This window comes from Nannizzia gypsea, genomic scaffold (assembly GCF_000150975.2).
Source record: "Nannizzia gypsea CBS 118893 supercont1.1 genomic scaffold, whole genome shotgun sequence".
Classification (NCBI taxonomy): domain Eukaryota; kingdom Fungi; phylum Ascomycota; class Eurotiomycetes; order Onygenales; family Arthrodermataceae; genus Nannizzia; species Nannizzia gypsea.
In genome coordinates, this window is record NW_003345201.1 from 2,776,968 (window position 1) to 2,798,174 (window position 21,207).

At 47.4% G+C, this 21,207-nt stretch overlaps 9 protein-coding genes and 1 non-coding gene across 10 annotated transcripts; 1 reads left to right on the forward strand and 9 right to left on the reverse strand.

The window, feature by feature from the left end:
• Positions 1-1,456: 1,456 nt before the first annotated feature.
• MGYG_01024 (hypothetical protein) lies at positions 1,457-2,020 on the reverse strand (the record flags this gene model as incomplete). Its single annotated transcript, XM_003176892.1, has 1 exon — positions 1,457-2,020. One exon carries the CDS (start codon positions 2,018-2,020, stop codon positions 1,457-1,459), a length of 564 nt encoding a protein of 187 aa, XP_003176940.1.
• Positions 2,021-3,874: 1,854 nt separating this feature from the next.
• Positions 3,875-4,579, reverse strand: MGYG_01025 (hypothetical protein; the record flags this gene model as incomplete). Its single annotated transcript, XM_003176893.1, has 2 exons — positions 3,875-4,378; positions 4,445-4,579. 2 exons carry the CDS (start codon positions 4,577-4,579, stop codon positions 3,875-3,877), a joined length of 639 nt encoding a protein of 212 aa, XP_003176941.1.
• A 192-nt stretch (positions 4,580-4,771) lies between these two features.
• MGYG_01026 (hypothetical protein) lies at positions 4,772-5,331 on the reverse strand (the record flags this gene model as incomplete). Its single annotated transcript, XM_003176894.1, has 2 exons — positions 4,772-4,992; positions 5,058-5,331. The coding sequence occupies 2 exons, from the start codon at positions 5,329-5,331 to the stop codon at positions 4,772-4,774; spliced, it is 495 nt and encodes a 164-aa protein (XP_003176942.1).
• Positions 5,332-6,568: 1,237 nt separating this feature from the next.
• Positions 6,569-8,205, forward strand: MGYG_01027 (hypothetical protein; the record flags this gene model as incomplete). The annotated part of the gene is made up of 2 exons (XM_003176895.1): positions 6,569-7,015; positions 7,078-8,205. 2 exons carry the CDS (start codon positions 6,569-6,571, stop codon positions 8,203-8,205), a joined length of 1,575 nt encoding a protein of 524 aa, XP_003176943.1.
• Positions 8,206-8,772: 567 nt separating this feature from the next.
• MGYG_10510 lies at positions 8,773-8,844 on the reverse strand. The gene has a single exon. It is a non-coding gene; the product is annotated as a tRNA-Ala (tRNA).
• A 1,675-nt stretch (positions 8,845-10,519) lies between these two features.
• On the reverse strand, positions 10,520-11,408 carry MGYG_01028 (hypothetical protein; the record flags this gene model as incomplete). Its single annotated transcript, XM_003176896.1, has 2 exons — positions 10,520-10,622; positions 10,690-11,408. The coding sequence occupies 2 exons, from the start codon at positions 11,406-11,408 to the stop codon at positions 10,520-10,522; spliced, it is 822 nt and encodes a 273-aa protein (XP_003176944.1).
• Positions 11,409-12,648: 1,240 nt separating this feature from the next.
• MGYG_01029 (hypothetical protein) lies at positions 12,649-13,150 on the reverse strand (the record flags this gene model as incomplete). The annotated part of the gene is made up of 2 exons (XM_003176897.1): positions 12,649-12,838; positions 13,056-13,150. 2 exons carry the CDS (start codon positions 13,148-13,150, stop codon positions 12,649-12,651), a joined length of 285 nt encoding a protein of 94 aa, XP_003176945.1.
• Positions 13,151-14,206: 1,056 nt separating this feature from the next.
• Positions 14,207-14,685, reverse strand: MGYG_01030 (hypothetical protein; the record flags this gene model as incomplete). The annotated part of the gene is made up of 2 exons (XM_003176898.1): positions 14,207-14,297; positions 14,366-14,685. 2 exons carry the CDS (start codon positions 14,683-14,685, stop codon positions 14,207-14,209), a joined length of 411 nt encoding a protein of 136 aa, XP_003176946.1.
• A 290-nt stretch (positions 14,686-14,975) lies between these two features.
• MGYG_01031 (hypothetical protein) lies at positions 14,976-15,614 on the reverse strand (the record flags this gene model as incomplete). The annotated part of the gene is made up of 1 exon (XM_003176899.1): positions 14,976-15,614. One exon carries the CDS (start codon positions 15,612-15,614, stop codon positions 14,976-14,978), a length of 639 nt encoding a protein of 212 aa, XP_003176947.1.
• Positions 15,615-17,620: 2,006 nt separating this feature from the next.
• On the reverse strand, positions 17,621-19,283 carry MGYG_01032 (STE/STE7 protein kinase; the record flags this gene model as incomplete). The annotated part of the gene is made up of 4 exons (XM_003176900.1): positions 17,621-17,708; positions 17,771-18,140; positions 18,195-18,486; positions 18,552-19,283. 4 exons carry the CDS (start codon positions 19,281-19,283, stop codon positions 17,621-17,623), a joined length of 1,482 nt encoding a protein of 493 aa, XP_003176948.1.
• Between the last annotated feature and the right edge of the window lie 1,924 nt (positions 19,284-21,207).

Sequence of the window (21,207 nt, forward strand, 5' to 3'; positions counted from 1 at the left end):
CTAATGACCAAATAACATTTTTTCATCAGGAAAAAGGGTTTCCCATCCCTCTCGCCTATTTTCCGCTTCCCCATCAAGGAGAGGAAAAGAGAAAGAACAAAAGTCCATTGCCTGCTTGCCTTCTTATCTGAGCGATCTATCCTTCAACAACACCTTACACGCCATCAACTAACCTTGGGCCCATCCTCGGTCTTATGTACCATTTTACTACCATATCATCCTTTCTTCATACTTTCATTTTTTTTCCATTTTTTCTTCTCACATTATCTCCCCCTGTTTTAGCACAGGATTTGCCGCTATGTAAAGGCCAGAGTGAGCGAAGACGATATCCCCCTATTCCCCCCTCATTATTGCTTTTCTTTAACCCCCTTACCCTTCTTGATTATTATCTTGGTGTCTTCTTTTTAGATGCATGGCATTTGCTGGTCGTCATCCATCGTTTTTTTTTTCTATTTCCTGGCTCATAGACTAAGAGGACCCTTACGCTTTGTTGATACTTTGTTACATTTTTATTTTTATCAGAAGAATAAAAATTGCTATACCTATATACCTTTGTTTTTGGATTCGTGGATACTGATAGCCTGTCTATACTTACTGTTTATGGGTAAGAGTAAATGTAGATTCCAGTATATTCATCAACGGAGGATCAGAAGTTATAACATGTTGAACAATCGATATAATACTAAGGCAAGTCATTAGTTTGCTTTAGATATAATGTCCACCGCTCGCTGGTCCCGCAAGGTTGTGGGTTGCCATGATATTCCGCGCTTAGTTGCAAGGAAAGTATTCGGGACCTGGAATACGACGGAGATAACTAGCTACCTAGTTATACGAGAGCAGCGTACGAGCTCCAGGTACAAGCTCCACGGCATATTTATACATGCATTCCAGTGACCAATGTAACTTCTTTTCTTGGGAAAGTAACTGTTACACCAGTAATAAAAGTAGGTGGTACTCATGAGTGTGCACAGGGGGAGGTTTAAATTGAAGATATAAATCATTATAAGTAATAATGATGCATTATTATTATTATTATTAAAATGCTAAGGACTTTTCCCATCCGTGTAATGCTTCTTGGTATTGTACAGTAGCTTGAGCTTTTGGTACCATGCTCTCCCTCGATATGAAGGATAAGATATTAATGGTATTTCCTTTTGATGACCGTGTATGCCCCATCCTATTCCAATAGGTATCCTTGACCCTCCTGCGGCCGTCCCGTTGACAGCCAGTTCCTTATCTCGGCCTGTGAGAATAAGCGGTGAGCAGGCCGATATCTGATTATTCGGCAGGTGCGTCTTTGTCAACTGTGTGACTTCTTCAGCGGCCTGGAGGGCGCCGGTCCGGTGTTGAGAGATAGAGAGGAACCTCTATCAGCTAGGCTAAGCTGTGCGCAAAGCAAGCTAGCTAGCTAGTAAAAGAGTATCGTACATCCACATTCCCAGAACAGCCTATCTATTCAGCTCATGGTACTTCCCGGCCCAACTCGTTGAGCAACGGACATCCATCGGCTTCCACCCAAGGCTTTTTGTGCTGAGAAGTCGAAAAAGTCTGGTTGACAGGGGCTGACGGGCTCGTTGTTGACTTCGGTGTAGATACCTAGGCAATAATGGCCAGGCAACTGGGCAAAGAGGAGTTCTTCTTCATCATACTCGGCTCGTGGTGGAAGTATTGCGGTAGCGGTAGTCTTTGGTTGTGATTGAGAGGAAGGAGATGAGTGGTTGGCAGGTTGACGTGCGAATAGCCATATCTTCTGTTCGGGACACCATACTAGATTCGCATCTGACTTTGCTCGCTGGGGTATTGCGTTTGATTTGGTGTGGTAGTTGTTTATATTCTGGCTCTTGGAGCGTTTGAACTTTGACCAGAATCGCATCCGTTGCTTCGAGTTGAGGGTAGCTGGTTTGGCCTCGCTCAGTGCTGTATCGCTCACTGCCTTTGTGTTGTGTGTATAGATATTGAGTGACTGGGATTTCGTATGTCCTTGATCCCAGGATCGAGCGTATATAACTTCTGTCGACATCTGGAGACCGTAGATTCTGGAGATAGTTCTCCTTTTGTGTATAAATGCTGCAGACTTCGAGAAAGGGGGTATTTCGAGAAGAGACAACAACTGGCACCAACCAAATATAAATAAGAAAAGAGGATCAAGATATAGATATCAAGAAACAGGTTTGCCCCTTTCAGGAATCTTCTGTGGCAATCTTTCCTTCGGAAGACAAAAATAGTAGTCCCGTCCCGTATTATGGCTCCCTAAAAAAACGAAGGCGATACGGGTTTGCACTTTCTGAAGCAGAGGCGTTCTTGATTGTGGTGGAGTTGGTATCGTAACTAACTCCTGAGGCAAGAATTTTTTGAAGAATATAACTACAAGTGATTCTTCCAGAGCGAAATAACAGGCGGCAGAAGTCTGCACGGTGTTATAATATATCCCCTGGCCAGAAATTTCTTTCCGGCCGAAGACGACTTTTGTCTGCACTTTTTGTGGCGGATGCTACCTGCCGCAGCCGTAGCAGTAGGCGCATGGTCACAGCTCAGTGGTTGCTTTTGGAGGCTAAGAGGCGATCGTCCCCAGGGGCGGATTTGACCGAAACACAACGCTCGGAGAAGACGCAAGGGGGGGGTGGAAGCCCGGAAGCATCCTCAGCCGACCATATGCTACGTAGATGGCGGATATAGAGATGTTTTGGGTTGTTGCATCCGTTGATATCAGTATCAGCCCCTTTCAAAGAGGGAGTTACTGAACTGCCATAAGAGGCAGCGGTTGGTATGGGGGAGAGACCGTGGACGGATCCCTTGTTTGCTTGTTTGCGCGGTATGAGAATAACTGGTTGGCGCAGGCGGCGCTTCCCCATCCTCACATCCTTTCTCTTCCCCCTTAGACCTGTTTACGGCTAGATGGAGCGACAAGCCCTCCTGTCTCTCTTCCCGGCCTTAAACATGAAGGAGGAGGAGGAGGGGTTACAGAGAAGGATGAGGATGGCTGAGTAGCAAGCATGTCGACGATTCCCGACAATCTCCGCACGTATCGAGGGTGACAGAGAAAACAGGCGACAGGATCATGTACATGTGTACGTTGTGTTGTACCTTGGCCTGTCAAGCGATAGATGTCGGTGCGAGTGTGGCTTTTTGGAGGAGAAACGTCGGCGCCACCGGAGAGGCTCGAGTGTGTCGTGTGAAAAGTCTGCCTGTCCGCAGCGAAAGAGATGGTGTGCAAGAGTTGCCCTTCTCGATGCGATGTAACTACCCAGGTGCCTGAGGTAGTTCTGTACCTGTTATTCCATGGCCAGCTAATCCCCGGCCTCTGGTGCATCTTCCAAGACGGTCCTTGCATCCGAGTTTGTTCCATCGTCGCCGATCACGGCGCTGCAAGGGTCAAGGGGTGCTTTCTCTCACTGAACCGATTGCCTACCCTACCTACTCCTTCTTTCGTTATTGCTTTGTTTCAAATGATTATTCATCGGTCGTGGTTATTGGGCAGTAACTCACCAACTACTCCGTACCTGAGCAGATATCCAAATCCAACACTGACTATCAGATACCTCTCGTCAAACGTCAAATAGAGCGAACATCCCCTAAATTCGAAAGGCTTCCCCTGTAATAGCGATACTTAAAATAATAACTAACAAAGGTGGTTCCATTTTGTGTCTATTCCATCAGGAGTAGCTCAGCTAACACTCGCAGTAACCCAGGAACGATACGTTTCTCTCTCGGTTACATCTATCCTTGTGTATCACAGTGTAGTAACTGTGGCCTTGATTAATCAACCAATGACTATGCCAAGTCAACATTCAATTGACCAAGATAGCCAAATATAACATCAGATCCTTTCAACCCTTTGCATACAAGCTGGATATACCCCCAAGACAAGCAATCTTTACTTCCCTTTCTTCTTACGGCTATCTTCAACCATTTTGCGCGCTTCCTCAGTCGGGTCAAGTACCCCATCCGCTCCTACTCCCAATAGCGTTTCATCCCAGCATATCTCGGCCTCTTCTAAGGGGACCCTTGCCATTATATCCGCATAAAACACTTCGCTTAACATCCGATAATCGTCATCTTCCTCGTTGACACTAATATATCCCACGCGGCATACCTTGTTATCAATTGTATTTTGATCGAGAATAGTAAATGTCCTATGTGCGAAAGAGGGATGCCCAGGCCTTGACGCCTTCGTCGCCCACTCTCGGACCTGCTCGTCTGTCCAGTTAAGGAAGGGAGATTCAAAATCTACTGGCATCGGCTTGCGGGAGCCATGAGTGATTGAATCTAGATCGGTTGTTTGGAGAATGCATGGAGACATGCCATAGCCTGGGAGGTCACCTTCACCAATGGTGTCTCTTATTCCTGCATATGACTCATCGATAAACTCGTCAAGAATCTGGAAAGGTAGGCAGGTGAGTTGACAGTCAACATTTAGTAGTTGGTACTAATAGATAAAACGTACATCTGAGGGTATTTTGGCGGTACAAAACACAGGATACATCGTGACGCATTCGGAGACTCGGTCTTCGATGCCATTGTAAGTATGGTCCACCTCCTGGCGCTGCCTGTCGCTCATTCTCCTTGTAGTCACAGGCATTGTGTCAAAGGTAGGACGTCAATCGATATGATAACCGCTAGGTGTTCTCGACCAGAGCATTTTCTTTTATAACAGGGTTACGAGCGGCATGCAGTGACGTCATTGCTTGTTATCTCTCACTCATTGGATTAAATTAGTCCTCCTTCCAGATTCTTTCCAACTACCTAGGTACGTACGTGACTTTGCATAGTATCAACGCAAGATTCTCTTGCTATCCCCTGCAGTCGCTCTCTCCTTCGCCCTCTCTGTCTCCTCTCTCTTCCGTTTATTCTCGGCGTGTCGAGCTTTTGCTGCGCCGGCGGGACCTTCGAGTGCCTGGAGATCTTCTCCTTTAATACCCTGGCTAATTATAGTATCTGATTTTCCTATTTTCCTAGCCTTCCATATGGCATGGACGAGGACACCACCTTGACCTATACCCCGAATCCAATTAGATATACCCGAACAAAATATAATAAAGGATATATTACAAACGTACTCCTGCTCTCTGTCACTGTCGTCTCGCGAATGGTGAATGGATCACCCGGCTTTCTAAAGCGTGCCGGCGGTTCTTCGTCTCTGGCCATCTGTGTCCGTCTGGGTAAATGCCCGATCGCCTCTTTCCGGCGAGCGTCCCTCTCTAGGTCTGAATTGAGATTTCCAAGGGTAGTAGTGAGGCCAGCTGCCCCATGCTTTCTAACATATTCCCTGATGTTTTCGGCCGTCTCCGGCGCCTTTTCCGGGTCGATATCTGCTTTTATGTGCTCTGTCATTCTATTGACTTATATGCGTGTATAATTTTTCTTGTACTATTGGTTGTTTTTGCCGTTGATGTGGTGTATCTGTTTGGATGGGATGTTCTGGGATGTTCTGCATTCCGCTATGAAATGATGCTCTTGATATTGCCATAGTCACTTTTCGCACTGCTACTTCACTACTCTGATTATTGGCTCTATTGTTGCGTATTCAGATACCCCAAAATTTGCCAAACAATTCAGGAAATGTATAGAATACAATACCCCTTATTATATATCAATACTTTTTTTATACGATGGAGGACACGTATTTCTCAGCTCCTTTATAATGTGCTGGTATCTATATTTCACTTCAATGACGCGGTATATAATATATGCGCTGTACAGGTGGAATATGAAGTGCTAAGTCTAAAAATATCCCTCGTAATGTCCCCAGATGTTGAGTATGCTGCGCACCCCGCCTCTATGCTGGCTGACCCTCGCTATATTACTAACGATTTTGCTATGTCTAAGCAGCTCCAGATAGTTACTGATGATCCTTTTTTCTCCTCTCTCGATAACTGTATATTGTGACAAGCATATACCCGCAGTCCGTAATGATATGGAAACGGACGTCGCATGCCACGAAAACGGCAACCCCGACCAATCCCGGTAAGAGCCACCCCGTTGGGCTGTCCTTATAAATACAGCTTAATGGTTGTTTCTATAAACCTCCTATTGGGTGGATATATCCGAATTCCAAGTGGCGATAAAACGGGACCCGCCGAACCGTCACCCTTAAGGGACATCTAGATTGTAGCAAAAGGCCACCAACCGTGTTGGAACATTGAGCAACACCCAATTTTACACTATTACTCTTGATGCATCGAACACGGCTATGCTATGCATATGCTCGACATGACTGATATGTAACCGTGGTCATGTCCGGATCGGAGTCGCCGTTGGGCGATCTGGTAGCGTGACAGGACAGGGTTACGGTCCTACCAGCAAGGGAAAAAGAAACTAAATTACCACCGTGCTGGTTAACAGAAATGGATGAAGAAGATAAAAAAATGAAAAAGGGATAAGATGATTTCGGGACCGTTATATGTATAAATATTCATAAAAAATGGTCTTCCAAGTACTCCGTAGGTGCATCACGTGTTCCTCTACGGAGTCCATGCGGGAGTTTGTGAGTACATTTCATGATTTCAATTCTCTGCCTCAACTACGCAACACTTCCAATATCGCTACCTGATCCCGGTAACCAGCTACTATGAATCGACTCCTTCTCCGAGAAGAGATTTCTTACTCTGCCGCCAGGGACAAGGAAGCCAACATCCTCCATAGACTTGGATACTTTGAGAAAGAGAGCCGATTCATCGCAGAGCTCGCGGGTAGGGATAGGTGGATCAAGGACCTGGTTGCTCACCATTTAAACATTAACCCTTCCAGATGTGATATAGCAGCAACAAGTGGATGGTTTCGGGGCAGCTTCAATCTATGCATTCCGGTTACTATCCGAGACTGGAAAAGAGAGCAGCCAGGAGATCGCGTTATTCTTCGACTACCCCTTCCTTATAAATGCGGCGAGGAATTTAGGCCAGGGAACACAGATGAGAAAATTAGGTGTGAAGTAGCTACTTATGTATGGCTTCAAGAGAATCACCCTAATATCCCTATCCCGCGGCTTTATGGATTTTCGTTGTCATCAGGAGAATCAGTAAGTATCTTTTATTTATATCTTTTATTTATATTATAGAGAATCCTAACCAGTAGCCCTAGTTCACAAGGATAGATAGCTTGCCATTTTTCACAAGATGTTATCGCCGAATATGTTACCTGATATCCTCGTGGATTGGCGGACTTATATGGCCTAAAAGCACGTTTCTATCCCAATATGTCCGTCACCAGAACTTTATCGCACCCACAGCCAATTTCGGGTATATTCTAATAGAATATATTGAGATAAATCAAGGCACAATGCTCTCAGATACTTGGTTTAAACACTCAACAAATACTGCCTTGAGGGCTACGCTATTTCGCAGCCTCGCTCGGATTATGCTAAGCTTCTATCGCATTCCACTGCCTCATATTGGGTCATTTACTATTGATAATAACGGCCTTATCTCACTATCAAACAGACCTTTAACTCTTGAAATCCAAGAGCTAGAGAATGAAGAAATACCGATAGATATTCAACGTCACTATACCTACTCAACTACAGACTCCTATATCACAGATATAGTAGGTATTCACGATAGTCGTCTGATTCACCAACCAAATGCTATAAATAATCCCTCGGATTATATTAATCAGGTAACTACTCTAACGGGAATGCGCATTTCGATTCCTCTCTTCTTTCGGCGAGATTTACGCCGAGGCCCGTTTATATTCTCCCTTACCGATCTCCATCAGAGCAACTTATTCGTTGATAAGGAGTGGAATATTACCTCGCTTGTAGACCTTGAATGGGGGTGCTCTTTGCCTGTTGAGATGATACACCCACCCCGTTGGCTTACATGTCAATTTGACGATGGCATTGATGAGAAAGAATATGAAAAGCTGTGGACTGAGTTCGTTCAAATCTTAGCCCAGGAAGAAGATGGCTATCTCATTACAGCCAGACAGGAACTACGACTATCATCAATAATGACAAAAGGGTGGGAGATGGGTACATTTTGGTATTCCCTCGCTTTACAAAATATTGTCGCTATTTTTAATATCTTTCAGAAGAGAATTCAAAAAAGGCTAGGGAAAGACACCTATGACGCAGAGCAATACTGTCTCATAATGGTATACCACTGGTCCCTCAATCCCCTCGGTATTCTTAATCAAAAAGTAGCGGATAGGACAGAGTATGACAATAAACTGCGGGAAGCCTTTGGTATACCTCCTCAACCAGAAAGCTAGGAACATTCATCTCAATTTTGACTTGACTCTTAATCTCTCGAGCTTCCCGCGCCTCGTTGGTTCCCCATTAGCTTTTGAAGTGTTTAGTCTCGTCTTTTCGTTCATTCACCGTGCACACTTTTCCCAGAAGATAAGCAGCATCGCTTTGTCCTGATCCCAAAGGTTGCTTGTCCGATAAATGGCTCTTATTTGTTGACTTCTCGGCCATATTTGATATAATGAGACTATTTCAGTTACTATGGAGCTGAGACAGGATTATGTTGGAGAAGCCTAACCTAAATCAAGGGTTTTATAACTGCTTGTTAATATTCGAAGCTATGGCTTCGAATAAATCGACTTTGGAAATTTCTTATGCTTTCTCTCACTCTTTTATACTAGTCAATGTTTTAAACTACCTCTACTCTTAACAGAGATACCTTTATATATCCGTTTGTACGCCGTAGCCATTATACAGAGACAAGTGCTGGAAATAATATCGAAAAGCTAAATGACGGCAACTAAATTTGAGTTTGGCATTTGGAAGGAAAAGCGGTGGGATTTGCACCCCAATCCAGGGGGGAAAAAAAATGGACTGTCAGGGAATCGAACCCTGGACCACCCCCATGCTAAGGGGGTATTATACCACTAAACCAACAGCCCCATATTATGACTTCCCGATCCCGTAAAAATTACTAGGTGCTTTTAGTGACCAGAAAGCATATAAATCTTGGTTGGAAGTTTCCTTCCGTGGCTTGATAAATCAGTAGAGAGCTTCTAGAATTATACTGGGTTGCCGGTTGAAGGACTGTGTTCTGGATAATTGTTAAGGCGATGAAATTTCTATCTTAGGGTTAATTAAAATAGCAACATAGTTGTCTATCTATCTAGTGGTTGATAACACCGACATCGTGCCCTGCGGGCTTGTTCTATACACACCTCGTTCAACCCTCAACATGCACCAGCGCCTCTATCCATCATTACACGGGTGCTATATTTACTCTAGTCTCAGCCCTAGATGTCATGTCATGCAGCATTCTGACATGCCTAGCCAGCTACATAAAGATATGTCTACCTCCTTGTCTTGCGCCTCTTACCTCTGCTGGTTGCTGACCGGGAGCAGACCTGACATAGCAGTATGATCTAAGCCAGCATGGCCAGGGACGAATGGAATAATAAGCACTGCATACGCGAATCAAATCAACTGCATGGCCGGTCGAGTTGTATCAGGAAATCTCCGTGAATGGCGGCACGGTTGGAACACTCCTGAAACGTGCTTAGTCACTTGCTCCGCTGGCTTCCCCTCAGTTTTTCACAGTAATTATACGGGGTCTCTGGGCCCTGGGTGGGCAAAGGGAAAGAGCCTGAAACACGCAGTCCCGCCGGATAGAGTTATCGACGAGATGTTAAGGTTGGTCTAATATCAGCTTAAATGAACACTGCGTCATAATATGTGATATCGAAGTGGGCGTTCTGTACCTCATAATTTGGCATAAAAGAGGAAAGAAGAACCAGATGGATGTGGGAGGGCTGAAGGTTGGATGTTGAAGCGAGATTGAATTCCTCTCGGTGAGAGGAGAGATAAAAGCGTTTTAGCTGGGCAAAATGCGGCGGTTAAATGGAATACGGGGAAGGGACATGGGGGCGGCCTGAGGCAAAGGATGGCAGGGATGGGGGCAGCGGCAAGGCACGGAGGATGATGATATCGAGTATCATGAGAGGAAGATCTTGCTCCTAAGCGCCTCAGGGATCATGATTAAGAAACAATTCGGGATAAAAATAATAAGAGTGTGATATTGAATTTTTCGGCCGGCCCGGGGATGTTTGAGCCCTATTAATCTTGGAACATGAATAGGAAGGAGATGTGTGCTAGGTTTTGCTCCTTGTACCTCTTTTTAGACGTAGCAAATCAGTGACTCGTGAGCGAGCGAAGACGGCAGGAAATTAGAACAGCTCCAACTAATTGAAAAAAGAGAATTACTAAGAGGTATATCGGTAGCAGCAAGTAACTGTAAGTTAGAAAAAAGTGTTCGAAAATTTCAAGCAAAGTCCATAAATTAACCACGTATCAAAAAAAGGAGGGAAATAAAGGAAATAAAAAACCAAAGCACACAAATCTCCCTATGAAGAACCCAAAATGCCGTAGTCCCGATCGAAAATCTTCGAAGTTCTTGTCTAGAGTGGATCTATTTTGCCATGCACACTATGTTCAAGAAGGAGCCAAAAGAGGAAGAGAAATAGGAAATTAATACCCCGTAGCTATTATTTTTCGCCAGAACTGAATGACAGATTGAGGGCGGAAGACGTGAGCTAATGGGAGTCATTAAAGAAGAGAAATTTATGCCAGGATGATGGCGGCGAGACCGGCGAGACCGGCAACGGCGTAAGAGCCGGAGAAGGTGCTGGCGGCACCGGTGTAGGTTGGAAGAGCGGTGGTTGGGCTGTTATCAGTTAGTTTATGAAACAAGATGGAACATGCATGAGCTTTGAATGGAGTGAATAACTTACAAGACACCAGTTCCAGTTGGCATAACACCAGTGCCGGATGGGATGCCAGGAGCACCGGTTCCGGGAACACCGCCGGTTGGGACAGCAGTTGGGGTTGGCTCAAGGGTGATAACGGAGGTGATGACAGTTGGCATGCAGGTGGTGATGTAGGTAACGGAGGTGTTTGGAGAGGGCTGGCTTGGGATGTTGGTTGGGTATGGTGGGATCTCAGTTGGAATACCGCCGGATGGGTTTGGTGGGATACCAGTGCCAGATGGTGGGACAGGGAGGTTGCCAGTTCCCATGGGGGTAGACTCAGTTGGGAGGACGGTCTCGGTTGGGAGGCCAGTGGGCTCACCAGTGGGCTCAGTTGGCACGGGGGTCTCGGTAGGAGCTGGGACAACGCTGGTCTCAACGCGGGTGGAAGAGGCAGGGCAGTTGGTAACCTCTGGTGGGCAGTCGGTCACAGTGACGTACTCAGTAGAGTAGGAAGTTGGGACTGGGACAGGCTCGCCAGCAGGAGTGGTGGTAGGAACTGGAGCACCAGGAGTCTGGCTTCCAGGGCAGTTGGTGACCTCGGGGCCGCAGGAGGTGATGGTGACCTCCTTGGTAGAGTAGACGGTGGACTCGTAGCCCTGAGCCTCATAGCCCTGAGCTTCGTAGCCGCCTTGTTGACCATAGCCCTGCATGGCAACGGCGGCACCAGCGAAGAGAGCAGCAGAAGCAACTGAGAAACGCATCTTGAATGTATGTGGTTTTTTGAAAAGAACTGCTAGAGTCGAATTCGAAAAGAGTCGTTAAAGAAGAGAATAAAAAGAAGCGGATTGGGAAATTCGTGTGTTTGGTTTTCTAAAGAGTGACTGGTAGTTAAAAGAGTGTGGATGACCGAGGTCTTTGAGATAGATTTGATGAAATATGGAAAGAGAAAGAAGAGGAGGAAGAGAAAGAGAAAGAGAAGAAAGAGGCATTCGGTGGAACATACGGCCTTTTTGTATTTCCCTTGTGCAAGGGGGGGTGTGGGAGATTGCCCATGCACATCTCTAAACCCTGAATCTCTTCTCCCGCCCCCTTGGCTCTTCTCCTTTTTTTGTCCACTCTCATCCCTATCCAGGTCGACGTGGGCCTAAAGCGCAAGCGGCAGGTTATCAGCAGTGGAGTAAGCCTTTTTTTTTGTCGCCCACCCCGGCCGTGTTTTGTTCCTGACATGTCCTTCCTTTTTCCTGTCTGCCGTCTGCCCTGTCCAATTGGCTGCATGTCCCCCCTAGGTTCTGATGAGTGTACCTTAGCCACGCCCAGGGCCCCGAGCCCCACGCCATAATCACCCACTAGGATATGGACACACACTGACTGGACTGCATGCCTGCTCGCCTGGGGCGGTAAAGGCCGTGAGATGGACTCCCTGGGGAGCTGCGTCCCCCTAACTTGTGTGTGTGTGTGTGTGTGTGTCTCTCTCTTTATGACTCTGCGTACGGAGGGTACACCACCTCTCGACGTTCACCTGAGGGCACTCAGTGCCTTCGTCTGACAGAGACGAGAGGAAGAGAAAAGTTGCCTCCTGTCTGTTGATCAGCGCCACTGCCCGCCAATCGGTGGGTGTTCCTGGCTCCTGCAGGTACTTACACTTCATCAACCTCTTGTCCAGCGCCCATGTTCTCTAACCAGTCGGAGATGAAAGCTACCATCCTGATAATTTACGCCGTACCAGCGTCTCGCTCCAGGCGTCTCTCAGCGCGCATACAATTCTCTAACTCGCTGTGGCCCTTTGGCCCTTATATCTGCAGATAATTACTCCGTGCCACTACGCGAGTCGGTGGTCGAGGAGATTATTCACAGTCGTTAATAATTGCATGGTCGTTGGAGTTGGCAGAAGCGGCCTGCCCGATCGGGTTAGCAGGGCTGCAGCGCCGTCTTCCGCTTTCTCTCCTTCTTCGCTCTCGCAGCAAATTAACAGGCGGCTCTTAAGTCTTCATCCCTTCTGAATCAGTGTCTCTGGTCGTGATAGTGGCCGATATAATTGTGTATCCTCCGTGGCCAGGGTGTCACAAGCCCGGCTTGCAATAAGCGATCTTTCTCTGCTTCTTCCTGCCCCTTCGGCTGACCGTTTGTGGCGTCCCCCCTCCACCCATGTCGGTGCGACTGGGAAGACGCTTCTCGAACGCTAGCACTTTGACTACATACATATACGAACATATAAACTCCCGTGCTATATATTATCATTTACGGAGTACACCAGGCATTTCGATAGCAGGTCGGCGTTGTGAGGTACATGGGCAGTCTCATATGCCGGGCTTTATACGTCTTTCTCTCCTGGCCTGGGAATGTACCACAGCCTATCGACGCCTAACGTCTTAGTATCTGCTGATCGGTAGACGCAGTCAATGGCTTACTCCGCATTTCGATACTCGACCAGACTACCGAAGCCAGAGCCGTAGCCACAAAGAGCAGCAATGGCGAAGAGAAGAGACAACGAGATGACGGGCATGATGGTCGTGCCTGAAGATCATGCTTGGTGCTCCGCCCTCACAAGCGAATCCTCATGCGCGAACAGAGTCCAATGCGACGAGAGAGCTTGCCCAGGTCGCGCAGCCAATCCATGATTATCATATAAATGGAGCATATAACTATACTTATATTTATTTATATATATTCATCTATGCTCCGTATATCAACCTTTATATATCGCGTTGGGAGTTTAAGTACACAAGCCAACTGCGTCCTAGGTTTGTCCAACCTTCCACGTTGTGTTACCGAGCCTTGTTGTAGCAGTAGCAGCAGTAGCAGCTGTCTGTCCTCCATCCTTCGTCCTTGACCATCAAGTCAGGAGGAAAAAGAAAGAAATAAAGGACCGAAGAAAAAGAAAGATGCCAAGTGAAATGAAAGAAGCTCTCGTTGGCTCTCTTGGACAAAATCGAACACCGCCCATCTCGATGCCTGTCGATCGATGACGCGGCAGGCCCTGAAAGAGCAGAAGCCAGTCGAAAGTCCGCCTTGCTCGGTCGAGTCAAGGAGCAAACCCCTAATTTCCACCGCACACACACGCTGTGGATAGATGAAATATGCCGAGATCTCTCTCTCCAGTTTTATTTTACGGGGTGCGCTCCAACCTGCCATTCATAAGAGCAAACGACCCAGGAGGGACCGTCGAGCTTGGCGCCTGTGTCATGTTTCTCTTCTAACGCTCTCCAAAAGGGAAGGTTTCTGCTTCTTATTTGAGGATAGTCGAATGGAGCTGATTTAATTGTGTTCTTACTTAGGTCGTTACCTAAGGGACATGGCTTGATATCATCAGGGGAGTGAAGAGCCTGGACCGACGCCACGAGCATGGGTGCACTGACGAGGAGAGACACACCTGGGTTTAGTTAGTTAAAAGGCAGGCTTTTTCTCCTCAAGCTGCTGTTCCCACGGGTTCCTGCTTTAGGAAGATGCTCGTGCTCTTCCTCGTGTTGGCTCAATTTGCTTCATGGTATGACATATTACATGACAACGGGAAACCGGTGGCCCTTGCCACAAGGAGAGCAGAGCAGAGCGGCAAGCATATTTATTGGTCCACGGCTTCTCCTCTCAACGATCCTTCCGGCCCTGCCTGGTTGAGATGCTGTAGCCGCCAGACTGGAGTCGGGCTACGTTGCCTACATATGATGTTAACCAGCAAGTCATGTCCGGTGCAAAAGGTCAAAGAAGGAACGAGGATCTCTACTCGATGTGTTTCTTGCCTTGTACAAGGCGATGATCCGTTTGTTTCGCGATCAAGGTGGACCACTTGGAGCGATCCAAGTGTTGGATCTTTTTCTCATGTTTCGTCATTTTTGTGTTGGTGACGTCCAGGACGCTTCTGTCTGGAATTTGTTTCTTCTTTTTGATACCTCCTCCGTACTCCATTCTCTTCCCCTTCAACACACTCCACATAAACCATTCTCTGGTACGTTCTCCTGCTTGAGAACGGTGGAAGCGTGGAGTTGGTGGTGCATAGGAGTACTCTTGTAGAGACTTTACAATCGAGGCCACAAGGTGCAACATCGTTACAGCAATTGGTAAGAAATGCGTTCCTTTATTCCGACAAGAAGATAAGAGCATATCGGTAAATGGTAGAAGCTATTTGGATGAATTCTGTTTATTCTTTTAATTTTCTCTATTGACCCCTTATCTCAAACCGAATAAACACCTGAAAAATCAAGGGAAAACAACAAAATCTAGTCTGGAGAGTTTCGCTTCCCTTAAACACCATAACTCTAGAGTGGTTGTGTCATTTCTCATTCCCATTCGCCGTACTGTTACATTTCCCTTCGACCCCGTGCCGATCAATCAATTCACTCGATTTTCGAGACATAGTGCTTCTGGAACAAGTCGTTCTGAATCCAAAGCACCTTGTTGAATGCTCTGATGACCTTTGTCTTTGTCTGAATGTCCAGGTCTTCGGCTCCCATCGTCGCCTGAAGTACGATATCCTCCACGAATCCTAGAAGCAAAGACATGTGCATCACCTCCACGCGCAACTCGGGTCGCTTCTCACGGTGCTTGAAGCCAGGCTTGCCAGTGTGCATCACACCGACCTTGTCGAGGTATTCCCAGAACTTGCTTTCATCGGACCAGTCACTGTTGCTCACGAGCTTGACAAGATATGCCTTGAGGAAGTCCTTGCGGTGCAGGATGTTAGGGTGTGTGAGGGACAGCTCAGCAACTGAAGTGGTAGCAACGGTGGATTTATCCTGCTCTGGCTGAGGAGGTACGAAGGATTTGGCAGTGACGTCGAACCCAATTAGGTTGGTATAGATTGCGTCGAGGATTGCTGGCAGAGCGGGAGCAACCAGGGGCTTTGCGCTCTGGAGGGCAGCACCGTCTTCGTCGGTGAATTTGAGGAAAGCTTTGAGATAGTTGACTCGGCTGGCGAGAGAAGTCTCCAGCTCCTGCTCGTCAACGTGCTGGATCTGGCGTTCGGCAACAGTCATTGTGATCAAGTTGGTAGGTGGTTATTGAATATTGAACTTTAGATATTGGATGTTTGAATGTTTAAATGTTTGAATGCCGGTGTGTTGGATGTTTGGATGTGAATGAATGAGAGAGAAGAGAAGTAGATGGCTGAAGAAACACTCTCTTATATACCCAACATTGCTCTCCTGAAGAAATGACCGGTGAATACCTTCACGAACGTCATTTCTTCAATTGTCCTAGGAGCTGGGCACGAAAACAACGTCCCAGCAGACCAATGAGGTTATTTCCATTTGCTATCACCAGGGGTAGGTAGCTGCATGTGCTGGATCCAGCGCAGGAAAGTGGAATGACAGTGAAGAAAATAATGGCGTGTAGGAAGCCAATTCCGCGGAGATATAAACATGCTCAACGGCTTTGCTTCCTTATTCTCTTGGTTTTCCCTGAAGAAGCGAAAACCTGCAGCGATAATTCCTCATGATTCAAGAAGCCTTTTGCGTCGGGTATCTAAAATTCTGCCGGTCATCCATCTCAGCCCACTTTTTCCCCCATATTACATGGGTTCAGGTGGAACTGCCGCAGAGGCACTGCAAAAGACAAGAGACAAGTGGCGGAGAATTAGGCGAAATACCGGCAGGGCAGGCGGGCGCTAGAGCAAACGGCCATTTTGAAGCAGGATTTGACCACCTTGACTGCCAAAATGCCTAGATACTAAGGGGCGGCCCGATTGGTCGTGTTCCCGATTTGATGAAATCGGGTCGGGGATTTTCGGGTTCCTCCAAGGTAACGACTTTCTACTACGAAGGTATACCTTTTACAGCCAGCGTTTGAACATCAGAGTACTAGCAAGTATAAGTACTAAAGTTGGTCCTTGAGCCCATGTAATTATCATTAATATATCTAGCCAGCTTGGAGAGCGACCCCAGCCGCTTGTTCCTCCACAAGAAGCCGACCAAGCTAGCAAGCCGTTAAACTGAGTAAATAGGTAGGCAACTGGCCGACGATGAAACATTGACAGGGCAGGGGCGACTTGACAAATTGTTAGGTGGCCGTTTAGATATTATGTAAAGGATACGATGTGATTGGAGATAAGGAGGAAATAGAAGGAATCAGGTAGTTCATGCATAGAACTGTGATTGATTGATTCATTGGGATGTCGGTATCATATAGCATAATAGTATTAAAAAAAAAAAGTACTTGGTTTAAAAAAGTGAATAAATGAGTAGATATTAAATATAAATGCGCTGTGCTGTGCTGTACTAGTTAACATCAAGTATCAAAAGAACGTCAGATTAGAAGTAACCAAGAGAAAGGAAAAGGGTGGAAACAAGGAAAAAAAAGAAGGAAATAGGAAGAAAAGTATTCATAGTTCTCATTTATAGTAAGTTATATCTCAAGAGATGTGAGAAAAAAGGGAGAAATGGCAAAAGAGATGAAAAAATGAAATGAAAATGAAAATGAACTGGCGGAGAGAGGAAAAAGAAAAATTGAAGTAAGCATCCGGACTCCGACTACTGCAGGGTAGATGAATAAACAAACAAGCAGATGGGCTTGATGCGTGAATATATGTTGAGATAAGCGGGTGGAGGGTACATGGTGTCATCAGTTGGTTAATAACAGTAAGCAAGGGGATGGCGGGTTCATCGAAGTCATGTTGTCCGAAGGTCGTTAATATAGAAGGTTGGAGAAGGGCATGATTTCTTTTCGTAATCGAAAATATCCTAAGTCATAGCGAAGGAAGTGGGTAAGTGGCAGATTGATGAACCAGGGGGAATGGGTTGTTGTGCTGATGGCTGCGGCAGAGTTATTGATGTTGCTTTAACGGGTCGTCCCAGCGCCCGCTCGACGTGAGAAAAAAAAAACGGCTCATTCTAAAAACAGGTGCTTTTCTTTCCTTTCCTTGTCGTGTCTTTTTTTGTTCTTTTCGAGTTTTTTTTCGTTTTCGTTGTGTTCGTGTTGAGTGTGGTAGTAAGCGTGTGGGAATCTAATCGTTCAGCCCCAGACTTGCTTCAGGAAGTGAGCCATATTAACTTTCTTGTTCTTTTATCTCGAGCATCCACGGGTGTTCGAGCATTCGCCAGGGCGTGGCTCGTCGGGGATGATCTTTCTCCAAGCTGGACTAAATGTTAGCTGTGATACTAAGATATAGAAGGTAGGGCTCGGATATACAACATACCAGCACTCGATGAAGTATTTGAAGTTGTCACTCCAGTAGATGCCGTTTTGAGGTTCGTCCTTGAGTTTTGGAATGGGCTGGTGGATGATGTAGGTGAGGAGGTCGATGAGGACCGATCTGGGCTGTATCTCTGTTCCGTCGGCAGGGAATGGGAAACGGTGCTGTGCAACTTCAAGCAGTGTAACTCCGAGGGACCAGACGTCGGATGTGATGGTATAGGACTGGCCCGTGATTCTTTCAGGGGCCATGTAGTAAGACGTGCCAATGAATGTGTTTGCATCACCTTTGGTTCCGAATTCGCCACTGACACCAAAGTCACAGAGCTTGACCTGTCCGTTGCGGCAGAGGAGGATGTTTGATGGTTTTATATCTGTAGATACACGTTAGAGAGACAATGTTTTTAACAGATCAAGGATATATATACCTCTGTGAATGATCTTTCGACCGTGGAGGTAAGTTAAGCCGTTCAAGACGCCTTCGGCAACCTTTCCGAGAACCTTCTCTCCAGTTCGACCGCCGAGCTTCTTGACTTCTCGGTATATGCTGTCTAGACTGCCACCTTCACATAGCTCCATGATGATGGATATCGAGCTACTTGATCTGTCGACGAATGCACCGTAGTATCGGCATATGTAGTCCGAAGCACATCCCTTGTTAAAATTAAGCTCTCGAACAATCTGCTTTTTGACATCTGGGTTTGGGTCAGTCGTAATGATCTAGTAGATGTTAGTTACTGTGCCACGAGAGAGAAGAAGAAGAAGAAGAAGAGGGACAGACTCACCTTTAGAGCAAAAACGGTCTTTCCACCCTTGAGCAGACATCGAGTGACAGCTCCGCCGGCACCCTCACCGAGACTGCCGAGCTCGATGATCTTGCCCTGTTCACTGGCAGCCAGCCATCGCTCGTCGTCCAGATCTTCAACGTCCAGCGGCCTTCCGAGCTCCTGGCTGAGTTTGTCGAGGTCTGTGAGGCCGTTGACACTGTTTTCTCTCTCCATCGCCGAGCCATCGCCTAGATCAGAATACACTGAGCTGATGGCCGACGTAGGGTCGGGAGTCTGGTAAGGCTGTCGAAGGCCGTATGCAAAGGATGGGGCGGAGTAAGTGGACGAGGTGGCCGAGGTGGGAGGCCCGCTACCTCTGGCGTCGAGGCCTGTAAAGCTCCCTGAGCGCGAGTGTACATTATTATTCTGGCTGCTGTCTGACGAGCCTGTTGAATTGTAGTGCTGTGGAACGGGGCGACCGTTGTGTAGAGCGTTGGGATCCTGGTATGCAGGTTTGTTGCCGCCAGCACCGGCGCCTAAGGGGGTGGCCAGTCTCAGCTTTGGGGGTGCTCTGCTGGCGGGCTTCTGGGGGATGCTGATGGCCAGGGACGGGGCTGCCACGCCCGTCTGGTTGACCGGTTTGGCATTGGGAGACGGCGGTATGCCCAATGTCAGGGATGGGAGCTTGTTGTTGCGATGTGCGCCAGGCACCGGAGCCTTGAGGACGGGAGCGGGAGCGGGAGAGGACATGGTGAACCGATAGGAAGAGGACGAGAAAGAGAGAAAGAGAAAGAGAAAAAAAGGCCACGTGAGTCAATCACAGAGGCAGCAGAGAGTCGAGTCGAGGAGCAGGAGGGAGTCGACGGACTCGAGCTGGAGACGAGGCAGCAGGCAGCTCTGGTCGATGGCAGGAGTTGCAGGAGGGTGGGAAAAAGGGTTTTGCTGGTGGTGGTGCAGGTGGTGGTGGTGGTCGAGGTGAAGCTGGAGGCAGCTGTGGGTGGTGGCGGGGAGATCCTGTAGCAGCCACGAAAAAGAAGAAACGGAAGACGAGGCAGGAGAAGAGAGACGAGGCAACCCTGTCCCTTTATCAGGCCCTCGATGCCTTTGCCGTCGGTCTGTCTGCGAGTGTCTGAGGGCGGCTGTTGGTCAGTGGAACAGCGAGTGAGCGAGCGAGCGAAAGACGAGGCAGCGAGTCGAACGCAAGGGAGACGCAGCAAGCAAGCAAGCAAGCAGCAGCAGGAGAAGACAGCGTTTCTCTAAGCCCCTCGTTTGGCCTGACCTTGACCTGACTCGACTGGCTGTCTTCCCTGGCGGTTGCGATGGAGATGGCGAGGATGCAAGGCTATGCAGGCGAGGAAGCGCTAGAAAGTGAAAGGCGAAGGTGAAGAGGGACGGCGTCTCTTTCTTCTGCCTCTGCTTCGGCTTCGTCTTTCTCCTGTTGATGATATTGGACGAGAGGGACCGGGATGAGCCAGGCAGGCCGCTTGCTTTTTTCCTTTTGGCAGCGAGCGAGAGACGAAGGACAAGCCAGGAGGAAGACAAGGAAGAAGACGACGACGACGACGATGACGATGACAGCGAAACGAGCGTCCACGGCCAGCCAGCCAGCAGCAGCAGGAGGAGTTTAGAAGAGGGTAAAAACGGGAGACGCCAGGCCTGGGGCGGTTGGATGTTTCATGTGGCCGCGAAGGTGAAGATGAAGCAGATGAAGTAGATGGAGATGGAGAAGATAAAGTAGAGAAGAGAGGCAGAAGAGGGAGAGAGAGACAGGCAAAGTCCTTCTTCTTCACTTCTTCTTCTTCGTCTTCTTTTCTTCTTCTAATGGCCTCTTCTCTTTGGCTTCCGTCGAGGTTTCAGCAAGCGCCCGGAAGATAAAAGCGCCAGGACAGATCGAAATCGAGATGCTCGGCCAGAGGTACGGAGTAAACAAGAGGAAGAAGAAGAAGAAGCAGGAAGGGATAGCAGGAGGATCAAGAAGACCAAGAGACGCTGCTAAAACAATCCGGTTTATATATACATATATACATCTATACATATATGTATCTACATGTCTGTCTGTCTGTCGTCTGTCTATATATAATACAACCAGGCTGAGCATCAAGTGCGATCGAACATGCTGCTGCTTCGCCATCTTCTGCGAGACGAGCATGCATGAGGGCTGAAACACTTCCTCAAGCATGAAGAAGACAGATATTCAATGATACTCGTACCTCCCTACCTACTTGCCGTTTACCGTTGGACCAACGGAAGAAGGACATCCTTACCCGTCTTACAGCAGGTACAGACATACATACATGACGGTTAGAACTCGAAGTCCAAGACGATACGACGATGCAAGCGTTTGTTCTTACCTGCCTGGCTATGAATAGCAACGTATCATGTAACTTATCATGCATGGGCGAGCAGGGGGGTCCAGAAAGCCATCCCGTTCTACTCATGCATGGATGAGTCCCCTTTTCTTTTCTTTTCTTTTCTTCTGTTTTGTTTTCTTTTGCTCTTCTCTGCTTGGGCGGGTAGTACCTGATCGTCTTGAAGATGTTAAGTGGATAAGGAGTGGTAGACATCAAGCATCGATTATCATCATTCGTAGACAGTACTAGACATTCATATACTCAGTACACCCTGCGGTGGAACACACATGCCACCGGGATAGAAGAAGTCTTAAAGAGCAGAT